The 18,443-nt window shown below is 48.5% G+C and overlaps 12 protein-coding genes; 5 read left to right on the top strand and 7 right to left on the bottom strand.

Moving 5' to 3' along the window:
• Window positions 1–114: 114 nt before the first annotated feature.
• On the bottom strand, window positions 115–2,068 carry FFUJ_12769 (related to phenol 2-monooxygenase; the record flags this gene model as incomplete). XM_023582414.1 has 4 exons in its annotated part: window positions 115–1,599; window positions 1,650–1,795; window positions 1,846–1,926; window positions 1,984–2,068. 4 exons carry the CDS (start codon window positions 2,066–2,068, stop codon window positions 115–117), a joined length of 1,797 nt encoding a protein of 598 aa, XP_023434953.1.
• An 892-nt stretch (window positions 2,069–2,960) lies between these two features.
• On the bottom strand, window positions 2,961–3,536 carry FFUJ_12768 (uncharacterized protein; the record flags this gene model as incomplete). The annotated part of the gene is made up of 1 exon (XM_023582413.1): window positions 2,961–3,536. The coding sequence occupies one exon, from the start codon at window positions 3,534–3,536 to the stop codon at window positions 2,961–2,963; it is 576 nt and encodes a 191-aa protein (XP_023434952.1).
• A 794-nt stretch (window positions 3,537–4,330) lies between these two features.
• FFUJ_12767 (uncharacterized protein) lies at window positions 4,331–5,911 on the bottom strand (the record flags this gene model as incomplete). Its single annotated transcript, XM_023582412.1, has 1 exon — window positions 4,331–5,911. One exon carries the CDS (start codon window positions 5,909–5,911, stop codon window positions 4,331–4,333), a length of 1,581 nt encoding a protein of 526 aa, XP_023434951.1.
• A 581-nt stretch (window positions 5,912–6,492) lies between these two features.
• FFUJ_12766 (related to C6 transcription factor) lies at window positions 6,493–8,413 on the top strand (the record flags this gene model as incomplete). XM_023582411.1 has 3 exons in its annotated part: window positions 6,493–7,416; window positions 7,465–7,754; window positions 7,801–8,413. 3 exons carry the CDS (start codon window positions 6,493–6,495, stop codon window positions 8,411–8,413), a joined length of 1,827 nt encoding a protein of 608 aa, XP_023434950.1.
• Window positions 8,414–8,479: 66 nt separating this feature from the next.
• FFUJ_12765 (uncharacterized protein) lies at window positions 8,480–9,418 on the bottom strand (the record flags this gene model as incomplete). The annotated part of the gene is made up of 1 exon (XM_023582410.1): window positions 8,480–9,418. One exon carries the CDS (start codon window positions 9,416–9,418, stop codon window positions 8,480–8,482), a length of 939 nt encoding a protein of 312 aa, XP_023434949.1.
• A 429-nt stretch (window positions 9,419–9,847) lies between these two features.
• On the top strand, window positions 9,848–10,287 carry FFUJ_12764 (related to cupin domain protein; the record flags this gene model as incomplete). XM_023582409.1 has 2 exons in its annotated part: window positions 9,848–9,873; window positions 9,921–10,287. 2 exons carry the CDS (start codon window positions 9,848–9,850, stop codon window positions 10,285–10,287), a joined length of 393 nt encoding a protein of 130 aa, XP_023434948.1.
• A 145-nt stretch (window positions 10,288–10,432) lies between these two features.
• FFUJ_12763 (uncharacterized protein) lies at window positions 10,433–11,191 on the bottom strand (the record flags this gene model as incomplete). The annotated part of the gene is made up of 1 exon (XM_023582408.1): window positions 10,433–11,191. One exon carries the CDS (start codon window positions 11,189–11,191, stop codon window positions 10,433–10,435), a length of 759 nt encoding a protein of 252 aa, XP_023434947.1.
• A 1,357-nt stretch (window positions 11,192–12,548) lies between these two features.
• Window positions 12,549–13,870, bottom strand: FFUJ_12762 (uncharacterized protein; the record flags this gene model as incomplete). XM_023582407.1 has 3 exons in its annotated part: window positions 12,549–12,684; window positions 12,734–13,307; window positions 13,357–13,870. The coding sequence occupies 3 exons, from the start codon at window positions 13,868–13,870 to the stop codon at window positions 12,549–12,551; spliced, it is 1,224 nt and encodes a 407-aa protein (XP_023434946.1).
• Window positions 13,871–14,105: 235 nt separating this feature from the next.
• On the top strand, window positions 14,106–15,026 carry FFUJ_12761 (uncharacterized protein; the record flags this gene model as incomplete). Its single annotated transcript, XM_023582406.1, has 1 exon — window positions 14,106–15,026. The coding sequence occupies one exon, from the start codon at window positions 14,106–14,108 to the stop codon at window positions 15,024–15,026; it is 921 nt and encodes a 306-aa protein (XP_023434945.1).
• Window positions 15,027–15,958: 932 nt separating this feature from the next.
• FFUJ_12760 (uncharacterized protein) lies at window positions 15,959–17,132 on the top strand (the record flags this gene model as incomplete). XM_023582404.1 has 2 exons in its annotated part: window positions 15,959–16,598; window positions 16,633–17,132. The coding sequence occupies 2 exons, from the start codon at window positions 15,959–15,961 to the stop codon at window positions 17,130–17,132; spliced, it is 1,140 nt and encodes a 379-aa protein (XP_023434944.1).
• A 173-nt stretch (window positions 17,133–17,305) lies between these two features.
• FFUJ_12759 (uncharacterized protein) lies at window positions 17,306–17,638 on the top strand (the record flags this gene model as incomplete). The annotated part of the gene is made up of 1 exon (XM_023582403.1): window positions 17,306–17,638. One exon carries the CDS (start codon window positions 17,306–17,308, stop codon window positions 17,636–17,638), a length of 333 nt encoding a protein of 110 aa, XP_023434943.1.
• Window positions 17,639–17,981: 343 nt separating this feature from the next.
• Window positions 17,982–18,281, bottom strand: FFUJ_12758 (uncharacterized protein; the record flags this gene model as incomplete). XM_023582402.1 has 2 exons in its annotated part: window positions 17,982–18,186; window positions 18,241–18,281. The coding sequence occupies 2 exons, from the start codon at window positions 18,279–18,281 to the stop codon at window positions 17,982–17,984; spliced, it is 246 nt and encodes an 81-aa protein (XP_023434942.1).
• Window positions 18,282–18,443: the final 162 nt, after the last annotated feature.

The raw sequence follows: 18,443 nt of genomic DNA, 5'->3' as shown, positions 1-18,443 counted from the left end.
TGATATAGAGTAATCACGGTATTGGTCCATAAAGAAACATCATCATGTCTACGACTTCATTCCAACGACGATTCCATGTAATCTGTGGGGGCGCCATTTCATTGGTAAGCTAAGCTACGACTCGTCTCTACATAAAATACTCCTCAGAACGTCCCCCAATTTCTGCTCACAGTCCTCAGGTTTATCGACAGATCTCCATGCAACAAAACGATCTGGCCGGACAAGAACACAACCACTGTCACTAACACCTCTCTTCTCATACCAACGCCTATAAACGTCGATGTATTCCTGACCTGGACCGATGCCAAAGACCTTGACAGGGATGTCCGTAGCTGTCTTGATGGCGTCAGCTGCGCTTCTCCAACCGCTACCATCCACGCCCACCAATAAACAAAAAGACCCTTTCCCAGCCAAGTCTAGAGTCGAGATAGTGTCTAGGCGGTTTGGTTTGTCAATCCACGCGTGAGGCAGTCTGCTACCGGGATAGGTGCTGATTTGAACCTGCACGACTGGGTCACCTTGCAGCACTGGTCTTGGGTTAAGTTCATCATCCAGGTACACGGCCTTGGATGCATAGAAGTGATTTTGGGCCAAGCCAAGGCTCTCAAACTCTTGTTTCTTATCTTCGAAGGCTTTATAAAGATCGGCCCGTCGCGTCGAGCCCTCCGGCGTCGCGTGCGATAGTTGACCCACCAGATCCATGCCCTCGGCAGATGGGGCCATCATTCCAAACACACGGAAGAGCTCTGCATTTTTCCGTATCTGGTTGTTACTCTCTCGGACAAGGTCGGCGCCCACTGGCTGTCTCTCTTGGCTGTACGAGGACAACAGACCTGGACCAGCCCAACCATTTGACACGTATGCCACCTTCCACGCGAGGTTATACGCGTCTTGGATGCACGTGTTGCTACCGAGGCCGAAAGTCGGAGGATGTCTGTGTGCCGCATCACCTAGTAGAAACAGGGTCCGATCGTCTTTCGAGTACGATGCCGCGACTGACTCCCGCACAGTCCAAGCATCAAGCGTCAAGATCTCAACATCAAGGGAATTATCTCCAACAAGCTGTCGGATCAAGTCTACAAGCTCTTGACTCTGAGTGGTCAGGCCCTCAAAAGGGTTGTTACCCTGGCCACCAAAGGCTACCAGCACCCACTCGTTCCAAGGTCGAACAGCTCGCAAATGGGCAACGACACCGGGGAACAGGGTGCGGTCTGGTTGTATGATCCAGTGCAATCCGCAGAGACGCGATTCTGCCAAGTGGTTTGCAAGATCTGCGCGGAACAAGACGTTGCACGCTTTTGGGCCTGGGTTCTGAGTAAGGAACTGGAAGTCGAATTGACGTGCTATCTCGCTGCGCGCCCCATCTGCTCCGAAAAGATATTTTGTGCGAATCTTGAATTCTTGCTTCAGGATATGATCGTAGACCTTGCACGTATAAGCAGGCTCTGTTGTGTGGCTCGAAATCGATTCAACTTTGAGGATCTCAGTTGAAAATCGAACATTGAAGCCGTTGTGTGATGCATAACGGAGAAGAAGAGGCTCCAAGTGTCGCTGAGTAAAATCAACATACTCACAGGGCGTGGTTTCCTTTCGTCTTCCCTAGCAAGTGCCTTCTTAGTCGAGAACAGAGTATGGCATGGTTCACTTACTAAAGATGTAGGATTTTCCTCCCATGCCGAGAGTCTTCCGTATTCCTCGCCAATCAGGCTCTTTGCGAAGCGTGATGACAGGATGAAGGGTTCTCGGATTGCGAGCCGAAGAACCTCATCTTCCAGATTAATATCTCGTAGGCACTCTTTATTGATGTCAATGACTGCTTATGTGTGTCTTTATACGTGGTCCTACCTAATGCAAAGGGATTAAACCCATGAGCTCGAGGCGTATAGGCCGTATGTGGACTCTTGGAAATTACAAGACCACTCAGTCCTTTGCATTACTAATTAGCTTGCTGAACAGACCTTTGTGAAAAGATCCAAGACTTACCATTCTGCCCCATAAAGGAAGCAAGTGCAGCACCGGCAGGGCCCGCGCCTACAATCAGAATATCAGTGTCAACTACCGCAGACATGGCGAATGGATGCGATTCAGTAAGTGATGCTTAACTGCAAACAGTGAACCGGAACTTCGAATTTATAAAACATCTCGGGCATTGGAGGAATACCGAGACTGATAGTCGATCTGATCGATTCATTTGGGGTTCGGACTTCGGACTTGTCCTGTGCTTCCGGCCCACAGTGACTTAGTCGGGGATGATTTACCCGGCTTCAGTTTCGTGAGTAGCCGTGTAGTGATAGAGAGCCTAGAAAGCGATCTTCTGATTCACGGTTGCATTGCAGCTAGAGGTGGTGTATCACATGGACAACGTGCATCTGGATTGGGAAACCCGTGATTGAGGGGCATCTTTTAGCAGCTAGCAGCGCAGTTATTCCGAATTGGCTCCTCCTTGATTCCAAATCACAGGACCTCAGCCTTCCACGAATCGCATGGCCGTGGTTGTATTCTGTTTTCCGACTTTTCGACATATCTCTGATCTGTCAGCTGTGCCCCGTATGTCAGAGAGTATTTGCGAGAGTAATGAAGATGCAGTAACTCCGAGATCAGGCTTGCTTATAAATGCGCATGCCAATACACATGTTAGCGACGTATTCCGAGCAATAATAGTACATGCTACGCCGTCGAGAACCAAGAATTCAGGCGCTGATGAAGAAGACTCGTGTGACATGACCCCACCTCTGGGCAGCTTCTCAGCTTGTTCGTACAATGATTACCATGGTTTACTCTAATTTTGATGTTTGCTCCTGATAATATTCGATTCTTTTGCTTTCTTAAAGTCCCCCATGCCGGCTAATGGCGAGCAAAGATCCTACAACTCTGGCAACGTCAACTCTCATAACAATACCAGAGTTGCAGCAAATACCACTGCAGCCCAGAGGGTTAAACCAAGTCTAGTGCCTGCACTCTTACTCGAAGTGCGATGTCGTTGCTTCCCCAGCCTTGCCGGTTTCAGAGACACTTGTAGCTGTGGCCGCCTCGGTGAAAGCAGCAGTCTTGGCAGAGAGAAGATACGACCGACCAGCTGTGACAGTGACAGGAGCCCAGCCAAAGTATCCATACTCACCATAGAAGAACCCGTCAACGTCGCCGTGTTTAGTATACGTCGCTGTGACCCCCCGACCGTCGAAGAATGTAAACGGGGCATGGTTAGTCGTATTGCAGAGTATGGACATCGTACAATCCATCTGGCATTCGATCGAGAACGAGTAGCCTTCTTTCTCATCTTCGTCGACGGTACCTTCTCTCCGGATACCAGTGGTTACAACTCCGGGCGCAGGTGTCTTATCGGCCCACGGACCGAGAACGACGGTGTTCTTGGTAATATAACATTCACCGTCTTCCCAGATCTTTTTATGTTTGGGCTTGTCGCAGTCCAGTACGAATGCCGTGGCTGTATGGTTTGCGCCGATGACCTCGGCGACGAGATTTGGAGTGCCGGTGTATTCTAGCATAAGCAAAGAAGTGGTGATGGCTGAAGACATGGTGAAGATGGGTATAAGCGATCGATTTAGAGATCAATTAAGGATGGATCAAAAAAGATGGAGGTAAATCATGGAAGGAAAGGGTCTTTAAACAGTGGGACAGCCGGCTTGTCCGGGAATATCGGCCACTGTTGAATTAGCCAAGGTCTTGGCTTCAGCGCCATACTCCACTTCCCATCTCCTAGTGACACTCCGATGGCCTGACGCAAGAGAGCCTCAAGACGTACGTACGTTATTAGTGACACCATCGTGCGTCAACGGCTGAGTGATGGCTTTCAATGGTCATAGTAGAATAAAGCAATAACAATGAGGTCAGATAAAGTAAGCCTTGTATTGACAAAGGAAAGGCAAAATACGTCTCGTCAATGTAATGCTGTTGGCCTGCTTATATCCACCCAAAGTCGGCCCGCGCAATGACTTGCTTGCAGTTGTTGGTTGACAAGACTTTTAAGACTGGAGTTTTTCGGGCATTTCCATTTGTGGCCGCAGTAGATATCGAGCAATCCTTGGACTAGTCATCTTTTTAGATGAGATTCCTATAAACGCCCAACTGAAACGGAATTGCGATTTGGAAGCTTTCAGCCAGGATCCAGGTTTGTAAATGAGGATGATATCACATGGTTTGAACTATGAGACAACTCATGTGAGCCATCGTTCGCAATCTTACTATGCTGAAGAAGTTCTACCTAGTACCTTTAAAATATTACCATCAAACTTGTGGCTCCTGAGCTTTTCTTCCAGTCTCAAGATCTTGCTAGAGCAGAGGAAATTGCCAATAATATGTACTTTAGACTCTAGAAAGGAGTTCGGAAGTCCGGATCCAATGGATCTCTCCGAAAAGCTCCTCGGCCCCTGGCGACGTGGCTCGACTCAGGTTCGAACAGGTTCTCACCATCTCCATACAAATAAGAACACACCGCATCATCTACCTCAATGAATTCATCTTCAACGCAGCCGACTTCCCCACAACAGATCATATGTACCTTCGGCCTCTCTTCCGCGGGGCGTAAGCGCCAATCCAGATTATCACGCATCTGGCGAACGAGATCGTCATAGCCGTGTTCCGGATTTCGAAAGGCCAAGCTGATTAGCTCGACGCAGCGCAATGTGGGTGGCAAACAGGATAGAACATCGATTAAGTCGTCTAGCTCTACCAGAAAGTTTGAGATACCGAAGTGCTGAAGTCGCGGCCAGTGATCGATCGGAAATACAGCCCGTAGGGGAAATAGAGGCTTTTCGAGGTCTCCTGGATCGAGTTGCTGAGGGAATGCATCTTTAATGTCGGTAGTAGCACGCACAGATAAATGCTCTATATCTTTAGCTTGAGCCAAAGCGTCTCCCAAAAGTCCTGTCTTGTATGTTACCCAGTCTTCACGCTCGATCACACCAGTGAACAGATGGAGGTCGACGTATCGGAAGCCTGGACGGCTCAGAAGAGTGCAGAAATTGTCGTATTCAGCGCAGGATTGATCAAAGATACGACAATTCAATCCAGACATGATCTCATGCCCTCCAATCTTGAGCTCTGTGACTTGGTTCTCACATTCAACCAAGGCTCGGCTGACAAGTTGGTAGCCCCGCCACTTCTCTTTGTACTTCTCATCGGTACAGTGGGTGCCGTAAAACCACTGATACTGGGCATCTCCTTCCTCAGATATCCATGAAAAGTCGTCCTGCCATTCCCCTGCATCATCCATTGGGGCAGTAGGCCATGCCTTTGGGATTGGGTAGTCGAAGCCTGGAGGAAACGCCCTGATCATAGGAGTCCTGTATAGTGGGTGGTAATGCCTCCCGTGAGTCGCAGGCGTGATGCTGACTCGTTTCAAGGATGTGAAACGCCGGAGACCATGTTTGAAAGCTTCAATATCAGCATTAGTTGCCAGAACGTACTTTTGGTCTTCCAACAACGGCTTGTAATATTCCCAGCACTCTGACAGTCCCATATGATTGTCAGCCACAGGAACGTTGTAGTTGTCCCACCATTCTTTATCAGATGTACTTGATCCTTTCTGAAACCACATCGGACACCCATTCTCAGTTACAATCTGATCTGGTTCCCAATCGTAATACTTCCATTCATTGTTGTATTGCCACATCTCCGGTCCAGTAAATAAACGAGCATCGTCCCAGATGATCTCAGTGACTTGATGGCGAAAAGTCTCGTGGTCGGCAATTGCGTTGAAGACTTGGATGTTGAGGGAATTTGCGGAAATGAAGACACGATCGAAATGGAGTGGTATCGCTTGTGCCATTGCTAAGCATGTTTCACGCAGTGCCTTGAGATCGCTGCCATCAAGATACTGAGAAATGGCATTGATTAATTCTTGGGGAAGACGTGGCAGAATGCACGGGATTTCTGGCGTTGAAGAAGCCATTTTGGTTGAGTCGAGGAAGAATCTGAGCTTCAGAGATTGGTGGTTGGCCCTCCTTATAAAAGATCCACAACCGGTGTGTTGGTCGCGCAATATCCAAGAATGGAGATCACCGAAAGCAACCAACAAGACCGTGCACCTCGAGGAGCCACTCTTTGGGAGCGAGGTCGGAACCCACTCCGTTATAGCCGTGACAATACTGATAACATTTAATACATTCTGTTGTTTTATGGCCAATGTGCCATACTGATAAGGAAGGGTTCGTTGCGCTCTGTTAAAATCAATTGGGGAATCCAGAAACGACTACAAGAATGAGCTTTTGGTAGTATCGTAAACTCTTTACCATCGAATAACCTCTGTTGTACATGTAGGGATATGAATAGTCTTATGTTTTAGTCACATCGCACCTCGTTCGGAATAAATACACAGTATTGACCGTAAACAAAGTATTTCCTCAAGTTGACTGACGTCTCGCATTCCCACTCTATTTCCGGAAGCCCGGATACCCGCGACCCCACTTTGGTACCACTCCCATTTGACAAGCATCAGCCGGAATTCTCTTCCACGTAAATCACCCATTCACCATGGAGCGACTAGTCTCAGCACGTGTAAACACACGATCTTCGCTAGCATGTCTCGAGTGTCGGACAAAGCATGTGAAATGCGATGCTAAACAGCCGCGATGCAGTCGCTGCACGGCGTATGACAAGGCGTGCCAGTATACAGCTTCAAGACGCGGTGGCCTTGATCGAGCGGCTTTGACTGAGAGGCGGAGACGCCTGGCTAAGAATTCTGATGCGCAACTAGATCATATTGCGTCGGAGATATCTGTGGCAGTATCTGATGAGGGGATCACCTTGGGTGATGAATCTGTGACTGGGGCGGATTGCTTGGAGGTGTTTCATGTGAGCTTACCCGTTCCAACACCAGTACTAGAGAACCGCGAAACACCAAACTTCAGCCATGGCGGTCTCACCGACGATTCTTTGGTCAAGTCGTACTATGCTAACTTTCACCACTTGCATCCTTTCGCTCCCCCGTACAAGCACTTAGTCCAACTGTCTCAAGCATCGGCTTTCAACTTCAGTCCCCTCATAGCTTCCATGCGACTGATCGGCCATATCTACGACACCCACCAATGGTCAGAATCACTTAGCAGCGCCGCCGAGGCTCAACTGTCACAGTCCAAACCATCAGATGCTGTTCAAGTTCAAGCTCGTCTGCTTTACTCGATCGCTTTATTCTGGTACACCTTCAAGGCTGAGGCAAAAGAGCAGATGGATGCTGCAATCGATGTCGCGGTCAAGTTAGAAATGCATAAGAAGGAGTTCGCTACTACATGGGGCTTCGGAGACTCGATGATGGTCGAATGCTGGAGACGAACGTGGTGGATGCTATTCATCACGGATGCTTCCTACGCTGGAACACTGGGGACAATGAACTTCAAAACATTACATGTTGAGCCAACTGCGGAGCTTCCTTGCGAAGAGTCAAACTATGAATCAGGTGTAAGTACTCTGCAATATCTTCAAGGAAGAGACTCACGCGATCAATAGACAATTCCCGCACCAAAAACTTTACAGGACTTCGACTCCCGCGAGTTCGATAGCGAAGACGTGGTATTCTCATCCTTTGCCTATCTTATCGGTGCCGTCCGCTGTGCAGCACAAGTCATTTACATGTCACCGAAATGCGCGACGAAAGAAGATTCAGAAGCCATCATACAATCGGCTGATTCGGCATTCGACGCCTGGCTGCTACTACTTCCCAAAGATAAGAAGCCAGTTCTAAAGGCAGATGGAACCATTGATGAGTTGATGTTCCAGGCTCACTTACTCATTCATGTGTATGTCCTTTCCCCCACCATGTTGAAAGCTAAGCTAACTGTTTAGCGCGACCATTGGTATACACAGGCCATTATCGGATCTGAGATTTAACCCCGTTGAAAAAGTATCCAGTTGCGCTCGAGAACCACCGGCAGATACACCTAAACCAAATCTCGTCAACGTACACACAACGAGGATTCTCAAGTCAGTCAATGCACAGATTCAACTCTTAGCTTTGCCTGTCCGCCCGTTTCACCACACGCCTTTCACAACATGCATGGTCAGCGAAGGAACTCTCGCCCTTCTCTCAGCTTGTACATACATGCTCAAAGATCAAGCTTTGGCAGTAGCGCGAGATCAGATTCGCTTGACCATTGGATGTCTCAAAGCCGTAGGCGAGGTTTGGCCGAGAACTGCGAGAAACGTCAAAGAGATACAGACTATTGCTCGTCATGTCCTGGGACTCGGAGGGGGTAGTGCGGAGGTGGGGAGTACTCCGGGATCAACCCAGGTTCCGAGTTTGACGCAAAGCGAAGGAGAAGGGAGCATGGAGTCTTTGCCGACGATGGACCAAGATGATAATGTCTTTGCGTCTCTGGGGTCTTTTGAGGATATTTGCGGATGGATCAACATGGGTGTGGAGCTGGATTCTAGCTGGATTGAAGGAGGTACAAGTTGAACACTAAACAGTCTATATAATTTCTACTCATGGGCGTCTCTTCTTCATTACACTTCCAGATACACCTTAAAACTCGATCACGACCTTGTAGCCCTTTCCACGCTGCTTAGCATCCTCCCAAGCCTCAACCGCCTGCTCAAACGGGAACTTCTTCACAGCTAGTGGCTTCAGGACTCCCTTGTCGAACAGTTTTGACACCTGCCCCAAGCGCTCTACATTCGGCGATACGATAAAGTACTTGTACTTCACGCCTGGTAGGGACAAGGACTCAGATGGTTCATCACTGCCAAAGGCCCACGCCGGTGCAGGATCTCCAATCGTGATGATCGTGCCATCAGACTTGACCGTTTCCCACGTCTTGGCCAGAACCTCCCCGCCTACCGTATCAAAGACAACATCAACGTCCTTCACAGACCTCTCCCAGTTTGGGGTCTTGTAGTCGACAATTTCGTCGGGCACATCGCCCAGTAGATGCTTATTCGTCGCGGATGCTAGCGCGATCACATAAGCACCCGTCAGGTGTTTGACAAGCTGCACAAACTGCTGGCCAACTGCGCCCGAAGCTCCCGTCACAAGAACTCTCGTTCCAGCGTGGATCTCGGTATAGTCCAAGACCTCCCACGCTGTCAAGACCGGAATCGGCAGTGTAGCAGCTTCAGCGTGTGAAAGCGACGCTGGCTTCAGTGCGACTTCATCAGGAGTGCAGACAACATAATCAGCCTGTCCTGCTCCAGTATGCGCTGATAGAAACGCAAAGACTTCTTGGCCGATTTGTAGGGGACCAGAGTAGTCGGGGCCAAAAGCGGTGATAACGCCGGAAATGTCGTGACCGGGAATGCGGTTTGGTCGTCGATATGTCTCTCCCCACATAACTTCATCGCCAGTGACCCCAGCAGCGTGAACACGAACTAGAATATCAGACTTGACAGGCTCAGGTTTCTCCATAGAGAAATTGGTGGTGAGTTTTGGAGAATACATGTCTCCGAGGATCTGAACGGCTTTCATCTTGATGTTGAGGAATTGTTTCTGGGTGTATAAAAGGTAATAATAAACTTATCGATGATAGTGCTAAGAGCTGATGTCAAACAGCACTTTTTTCTGCCAAGAAGGAACTGTTTATATGTTGATAGTCGTCGTAGGCAATTGCGTCCGGGATTGGGACAGAAGGTGAATACCCGGATACCCGGGCGGGTCCTGTAATTGACGAATGCCCGGCTTATTCGTCTCCGCCCGGAAATCGGGAGGCCGACAAGAAGGGTAATCGTCGTTTGTCAATTGAGGAAGTACGACTATCCCATCGGTATAAGTAGTTGCATTACGACAAAGAACAGTATCTTTGAATTCCTCATCTCTTGTTATCTCTGGCTCCTGTGTCTCCGCCATCACAGCGCATCCATCACAGCATAATAAACAGATAACATCTACTTTATCAAAATGGCAGACAGTTCTGAGAACGATAGGTAAGTTAAACCATTACCTCGTCCAGAATCAATCTAACAGTTACCAGCAATCGCCCTCGCGAAAATGTCAAGATCCTCTACGACTACGAACTTACCAACGCACCCGGCAAGTCCATCGTTGGTATCGAGGTCCACTATGGTCCTGGCGGATGGACACCTCCGCATACTCACTCTGGTGCAACTGTTGCCGCCACTGTGATCAAGGGTCAACTCCTCAGCGGGATGAATGGTAACCCGCCCAAGGTGTACCATGCGGGCGAGAGCTTCCGCGAATATCCTGGATGCCATCACACCGTCAGCAAGAATCCCAGTGGAACTGAGGACACCACTTTCATTGCTGTGATGGTCATTGATACTGAGGTTGTGAAGAAGGGATATCAGAACCTGATTGTTTTGGACAAGGAATGGGAATAAATTTGGGAAGCACACTCGGCCAGGGCCTATGTATGCTTAGTTGGTCTAGTACGCGTTCTGAGCTCTGCTAGATACAAGGTTTCATAATTCTTCATAGCTCCATCTTAGCTGCTCTGAGTATCTCAAAATACTCATAAGCTATTGTTTAACCACAAAGAGCACCAAGAAGAGGAATAGTCCCGGCCCCGTAAGGAATCGCCTCCCCAATAATAGCTCCAAGCTTCTCAACAATCGACTTGCAATCTCCACCCGAAGTGATTCCAGTAAGACCATCAGTCTTGGCATTCATCCATCCATACTGATTGCAGTTGTTGAAGATAGCAGCCTGATGAAAGTTGGGTGCATATCCCTGCCAGGCCTTGACACGCGAACACGCCCTTCCTCCACTGGGGCACGCAACCTCCTCAGACCAGACCTGATTGCGCCCAGAAGCATCGGCCAGGGACTGCGCAAGAGCATTTCGCATCTCCCAGCCGGAATAAACACCCTGAGCACTGACTTTGATGTCCTTGGAGTAGATACCCGTTGCAGTGACGTACTTTGTACTTCGGGCCCAGTCACTGCCACTGTCGCATCCGCCTTCGTGACAAAGGTCGTACACGTGGTGGAACAGATCATACGGGTTGAAAGAACCGAACTTGACAAAGTTCTTGCCGGTCGTAACGACGGTATGTATTTTAGAGCCGTGGCAACTGTAGCGCTTGGCATGCTTGTTCTTCTTGGCCTCGACGTAGTAAGGGTTGTCGAGGAGGCGGTCCTCGCAGTTTCCTTCGGCGAGGCATTTCTCGAGGATAGGGCCGCCGAGCCAGAAGCTAAAGTCCGTCTCGGCGGTTTGAGCTGGAGCAGGCGTAGCTGCTGTGAAGGCTGCCGAGCAGAGAGCGAGAAGAGCAGTTGAGACGAGCATGGTGATGAGGGGGGAGTATTGAGTTGCCGAAAGAGAATGAGAGGAGACTGATGATCTGAGGATAAGGAAAAGGGATGAATTAGTGAAGACGTTAGCCATGTCTTTATACACGTCGTCGAGGTTGACCGCTGTCGTCAAACTGAATCTCTTTTCATTACAATGCCATGACACGTGCAAGGCAGCATTTCGTGAAGTCCGAAAATACAACCTTCCATTTTCGCATTAACAGCTAGCTTGGCATTGCACTAGAACAAACATCATTCCATTCAATCAGGGTCCCACCTCGTGAAAGACTCTCAATCACGCAGCTCTTGGCAGGGGATATAGATCTAAAAGGTCTCGACTACCAGGGGCGGCAAGGATCCGGCATTGACGCTTGGCAGAAGCTTGTTCCTAAGCTTGTATTTTCGCTTATTTTTAACCATCATTGCGTTGCTGGCGGCTGATGGCCCTATCACGACTGTTGTAAAGTCGGCCGCTTTGGTGGAGTTGAGCCGCGGCCGACCTGGTCCACTTGTTGTTCTGTCAGCAGCTTACTCAAGGGACTTTTGCCAGGTTTCCACGCCTGGGAGGCAAAACGATTTAGGACAAAAAGACTTAGGTAAATCCAGTGTATTCTAGTTTATCTTTAGACCAGATGATTTGGGCACCTTGTTTTCGTATTAGAACCCAAGGCTAGGGTCCTTGCTGGCTCCAAGCGATAAGAAGCTTATCAATGCGAGATAAGATAACAAAACATGATGCTGTGGAATTGGAGTAACATCGGGTCCTCCGATATGACTTTTCTTTCTCAGCCGCACCAGTTTTGCCTCGGCGTCGCCGTCCATAAGTGGAGGTTTAGCAAAGCAAAAGGACTTGATGCTCTGAGCTAATTTTATTAGCATTTATCTCAGGTCTTTTAACAAAGGCGCCAAATATTCCACACTACCCTAGACCCGAACTTCAGACATTAAATTAATCTCTATATATATAATAGTGAGAAAGTGCCAATACTTTACATACAGAATCATATCAGTGTCTACTATCTAGTTCTTGCCCCCGAGCTGTAGTGACGAGCTGTGTGTACTCATTCTTGATCTCATAACAGAGCCGTGACATTTTGTGGACATTTGCTATCATGACAGAGATAAACTGTTAACACAATCTGCCAGCGTGGCTTGATTCTTGACAGCCCTATAGCAGAATCACTACTATATAATGTTGAGTAAATAAGAATTTTACCCTTTTATTACTTCTAATGACTTATATGATGTCCCGTCAGCGCCCGCGTGGAAGAGTTGCCAAGCAAAGACCTGATTAGCGAGGGACATGCCCATGTAAGTGGGGATTTTCGACAGGATTGGTATTCGACCTGGGGCTATAGAGCAATTCCCTTCATAGCTAACCAGCCTTTTGCCTCAGTAAGTCCCATCAAGGATGTTAGACATATCTTGCCAAACGCATCAACGTCATCCTTCTGGGCATCATGAAGTATCGTCTCCAAGAAATTTGGTCTTTCACTCATCAGCTAAACACAACAAACAAGACTCAAAATTGACTTACGCGCTGACATTTATTACAAAATGTTTCTTATTTCGCCACGCCAGTGCAAAATCGACAGGATCTTGAGCGTTCCATAAATGCGCAGACATGGTGACAGACCGATTCACAGCGATGTTTTTATTCTGACCGCATCTATTACCCGACTCGCCTTTCATGAAGTAATACGTCAGCATGAAAAAGTTGATCATACCGAGGGTTCTTTTGGCTGATTCTTGGAAGATCCAATTTGTCCAGAATGCCTGTGCTGCTGAGGCGGGAAACAGGGGTATCAGATCTGAGGATTGACTTGGTGAATCTGCTTCTTCGTCGATGGCGATGTGAGGAATGAGCGCGTTGGATGCTTCTTCGAGATGAGGCATAGTGGCTTCGTAGATGGCGTAGGTTCGGGCGTCGTTGTCTAGTAGACGAATGATTTGATATATGAAGAGCGCTTGTGCATATGCCAGCGTTTCCACTGGAGTAGCTGGTGGAGGGCTGGCGAGGAGTTCCTGCACGCGGCTTTCCACGTTTTCGCGGATGACTCTGGCGTTGAGATGGTTCTTTGCCGCATGGAGTGCAGCAGAAGATACCGCATCTGTCTCGGATTGTTATTCTTGGGTTATCGGTACATACGGTGAACTCACGCTGCATGGATTTAGGCATTCCGTCATCGTATAGATGCGAATGGCACCAAGGCGTCTGATTCTCTGAAACCATTTGCGAAGGGCCCTTTAATATCGCATCCATAGCATACTGGAGTCGGGATGAAATCGATCTTGTAACCTGAGGAATAGTAACTAGCTGAGACCGGTTCAACGCATTTTGAGCCGTGGTTGAAAGCCGCGGCGTGGACCAATTAGAAGTATCGCAATCCAATGACCCGTCGAACAGTTGGTCTGCGAAATGGTCTGTTGGTTCCAGGATGGAATCAAGCATCCCAAAGCATGATGGCGCAAGTAGACCCTCAATATTAGAAATCTGGATTTCGGGGTGTATGCAGCTGGCGCCCTCGCGTGGCGCAGGCGCAGAAGGATAATGGCAGTGGATGTTTCGCTGAGCGCAGCGCTGACATGTCGGACGCGCCAGATCGCATCTCCGACGCGCCTTTTTGCAGGCTTGACAGGACTTCCGTCGCGCTGGGGGATCGTTGCGCTCCATGGATGATGAGCACGATGAAATTTGGTGGTTTGCGATGAGGTAAGACGGTGGAATTGCGCTGAGGGACCTAAGGAGCAGCGGAACTCCGCTGATGAGCCCCACAGAAGGACGACGGAATAGCACCAAGAGGAGGAGCTGTCATTTACTGCAAAAAAAAAATATAAAAGAGTTCAACGGCCTGGTATGGAAAGCAATACTATCACATCTCACTCCATTGAATATCCAGATTATTACCATGTCTCTCCCAACAGTCTACGTCGTCGCTGCTACAGGCACCCAAGGCTCAGCAGCATGTCGCCACCTCCGCCAATCAAACTGGTCCGTCCGCGCTACAGTGCGAAACACTGAATCCCCCCAAGCACAAGCTCTCGCTAAGAGCGGCGTTGTGCTAAACGCTGGCGACTGGGACGACGAAGAGGCCCTTACTGCTGGTCTTACAGGCTGCAATAAGCTGTTCCTCGCTCTTGGGCCCAACTATAGCAATCTTGATGATGAGCGCATCTGGGCTCAGAGAATCATTGCACTGGCTAAAAAGGCGGGCGTTGAACATGTCGTGTACTCGAGCTCCATTAGCGCCGATGCTCCTGAGAAGCGCACGCTTCTTCGTCCCGGTCACTTGCTCTTTAAGAGCCTCTTTGTCAAAAATGTTATTGAAGGTCTTGTTCAACGCGCTGGATTCAAGCATTGGACTATCATCCGTCCAGGATTCTTCATGTCCAATCTTCTCGCTCCAAAAGCTCGGATCTACAGCGACTTGTTCGAGCGCAACACCTGGTTGACCGCCCTGAAGCCCGACACCAAGCTCAACCTCGTTGACCCGCAAGATATCGCTAAATTCGCCTTCGCCGCCTTTAACGAGCCTGAAAAATTTCACGAGGAAGAAATCGATCTTGTCAGCGAGAGGTTGACAGCCGTGCAGATGATGGAGAGTCTGGCCGATGCCACTGGGCGAGAAATGAAGGCTGAGTTCTACACTGATGAGCAAGTGGCTCAGGCTATAGAGACCAATCCGTTTATTGGATCGCAGGTGTTTCTGAGGGATGGGGAGAAATGTGTCGATGCTGAGAGGGTCAAGACTTGGGGGATTGAATTAGGTAGTTTCAAGGAGTTTTTGGTCCGCGAGAAGGATGCTGTGGCTGAGACATACGCCCTGTAGGGCAACCAACACATCGGATGCCAGCGATAACACGCGGGATCTCGGATGTAAATCTCAGATTTTAAGTTTATATCTAATAGAGATTTGATGATGAGTGTTGTCCATGGGCGCTGGAGCGATACTATCTTCCCCTGAGTTCTCCGAATTTCTCCCAAGTACACCCTCGTTGTTGACAGGCTTATTTCAGAACATGATGTGGCTCACAGATGTTCAGAATATCCATGAATTTAGCCGTTGCGTAGGAGAGGATAGAAAACTCAGGACCTTGATCCCAAGTCATAAGAGACTTAGGGTAATTTAGTACAACTTTTGGATAACTTTAGGATAAATCAAGTATAAGTTTACAATACCTTTAATGAAGTTTATTTCACTACCATAAATTAAGGTCTGGTATTTTCTTGCTCCCTGAGGGTTGATCGTAACCACCAACCTCCGAACCAAAAATCTGTTGGTAGGTGGAATGAAAATATAATTTGGCTATGTAGGGGTGAGGGTTTTCGCTTAGGACTTCTGAATGGCTTGCTAATCTCCCGTCTCTCCCTTCCACATAATTATGGCGGCTGGGACATCGGCCGCTCTTTATTTCATGCCTCAAATATTCCACATAAATCCTCTTTTTCACTTTTATGTGACCTTCGTCACGCCAGAAGCCTTATCCAGATCCAGGATGAAGAAGAGTCACATCTTCTTTGAAGTTTTACTTAAATGCATAGCTGCCTCCCCGGAGCAGGATCTTGCACCGAGGGAAGTAGAGACCTATTGTGTGACCTATCTTTCTACGTACCTCGCTGCGATTCCGAATGACGACGGAACCTTCGGTTCGATCAATGGAGATTCAAAGGAACCAGATGATGAAGATAGGGAGACTGGCAGGTTTCCTTTATCTCCGTTAATCCGTCTGACATTCGGAAGGAATAATTCCATTGATAAGTATGTCGTACTTTACCTCAGTATTCGGAAGACAAACTAATGAGAGTAAAACAGAATCAGTGGCCTCACTGATTGATGAAGAGATTTTGCAGTTGGCAGAATCAATATCAGAGTCTGCTTCCGTGGCCGTAGAACTGTCAACTGAGGAGTCACCTGTAACCCAATCAGCCTTCCAAACCTCCTTTGGTCAAACAACACTTGTGTCTTTCACGACAACCGGTATCATCGAACCTGGAGGGCAGATAGTGATCTTCCTCATCCAACTTCCTGACGACGATCGAAAGCGCAGCATCAATAAACGAGAAGTCGGCGGGTTTGTTGGAGACGGTAGCCCCGATACCTGCACGTTTGCTTCTACCTTCAACCTCGCCCAGGGCCAGCTCTTCAAGAATGACAATCCCCTCTTTTACTCTGGCGAAGACTTTAAAGAGCTAGTCAATCAAGGGATGCCACCTTCAGATGCAATTACCAAGGGCTTTGCTTCGACTGGAACATCGCTTACCTTCCAGAATGATGACTTGCCCAATGGACAAGCAGGCTTTTGTCAGACCTCTGATGGACAAGTTTATATCACGTTCACATCTAAGCCACCTGGATGCACACCTATCACCCTTGGTGTTCATGACGGCATGCCACTTCGTTGTATGGATATCTTTTGTTACTAACTTCCATGAAGTTTCTCGATGCCAGAACGGCATACTCAGTGGCGTTGATCACAATAGCTCTAGTTCGACTACGACAGCAACCCAAGAGACCATAATTTTGTCGGAAAAAGCTACCACCCTGTCTTCTGAACTTGTCGAGTCATCCAACTCCAGTTTAAGGGTGACAACAATCCAACCCGACTTGACTTCATCCTACGAAACACCGTCGAGCATTGATGACGTGGCCTCAACTACGTCGTTGGTGACTGACGATCCAACCTCAGACTCATCAACATCTGATTCATCTTCATCTGAGCTTGCCGAATCTATCACCGTATCGGATAGCACTTCCCCCACTTTAGCCACTCTCGAAGCATTTTCTGTACAGATAATGATAGAATCTGTAGGCGATATAGTGGAAGAGATAACTAGCATCGAAGCGACCACGGAAGTCTCTACTGCCGCAGATGAAGCAGCTGTAAAGACTACTACGACCCAGAAACTCCAACTACAGCAGTCGACGCCTGTGTAGCAGGTATTACATCAGCAGGAGGATCGTCTCCCCTGCAAGATCGTATCGATGACTGCAAAGAATTTAACGTGGTCACAGTTAGCCCGTACAGCGTGTAAGTTCATAAAGTCTTTGTAATATACCGGTATCAATTAGCTAACACGATAAAGTATTGTGACAACCTTTAAAAAGCGATGGGAGTATCGCATCCCTGCCGGCTGGCCCACCGCAAGGCATACATACAGATAGCTCATCCGCCCTCAAGATCCGAAGCGACTACCATCTTCCCAACCGAGACACCTGCTTATGCTACGTATTGCGACTCGGCTGAGGGGTATTATGATGCTTGTTCTCGCGCTGGCGTTACTGCTATTACCACTACTCTGACAACACCTACTGAAACAGAGACTAGTGAAGAGGGTGCGTGTCGTGCTGCTTCGCTGGTTAAGAGAGCTGGTGAAGGTCTGGGATATCAGTTTGAGGATGATTGGGATGTCATCCGTATGCCTGGGTGGAGGTGCTTTTGAGAAACTGAATTTCCTTTCAAACCAGTATTTCGAATAAGTTGTGCTTACAGACTGGCTATTGCGTTCAATTCTGAGTTGATGCCATTCTTATTAATTGCGCGAATATTAGGTACAATTCGTAGACTACCCACCAGTCAAACCCAGATAATGATTCGTAACCCGTATCGCTTCAAGAGAAACTTGTACTTTTATATTAAATAAACCATTATTGCATGATTTACTACTAAGCCTTTTCATGTTATGCTTGACACGCTCATAGTGTTCTGCTCTTACTTCTGCCTGGGCGGCCCATCGCCATTCTGAGAGAAACCAAGGGGCCCATCTTTCATACTCGTCGCTCGCACTACGCGCCAGGCTGTGCGATCAACGCTTCGCCGGCGGCGGAGAGGACGGTGAAGGGGAGGACGGTGAAGGGAAGGTGTTGGTTGGAGTAGAAGCCGAAGCCGGGCTGGCCGGGGTTAGAACGACCGGGCGCATGACCCAAGCTTTGGCCATCCTCGGTGCCGAAGCGGTTGAACAACACCAAACAAGACGGCGCCGACTTGAGCCTTGTAGCAGATTAGCTCCAAACCAATTTTGGAGAGCTGCCATTGCATCCGCACTCAGAGCCTGAACCGCTTTGGCAATTGAGCCTCGGAATCATTTTGTAACCGGCTAATTCGGGATTCGGTCCTCGTTATGTAAGGTCGGCAAGAGTCTTGCACTTGATATGTAAGTGCGGGATGCTTTCATGTCATTTTGCAGTATTCGAATATTGGCAACGTCCTACGTCCCCGATCTGCGATTCTCAATTGAAGCTCATCGA

This window comes from Fusarium fujikuroi, chromosome FFUJ_chr08 (assembly GCF_900079805.1).
Source record: "Fusarium fujikuroi IMI 58289 draft genome, chromosome FFUJ_chr08".
NCBI classification, from domain to species: domain Eukaryota; kingdom Fungi; phylum Ascomycota; class Sordariomycetes; order Hypocreales; family Nectriaceae; genus Fusarium; species Fusarium fujikuroi.
Note: the sequence above shows the minus strand (reverse complement) of the source record. Positions and strands in the feature narration are given on the sequence as shown.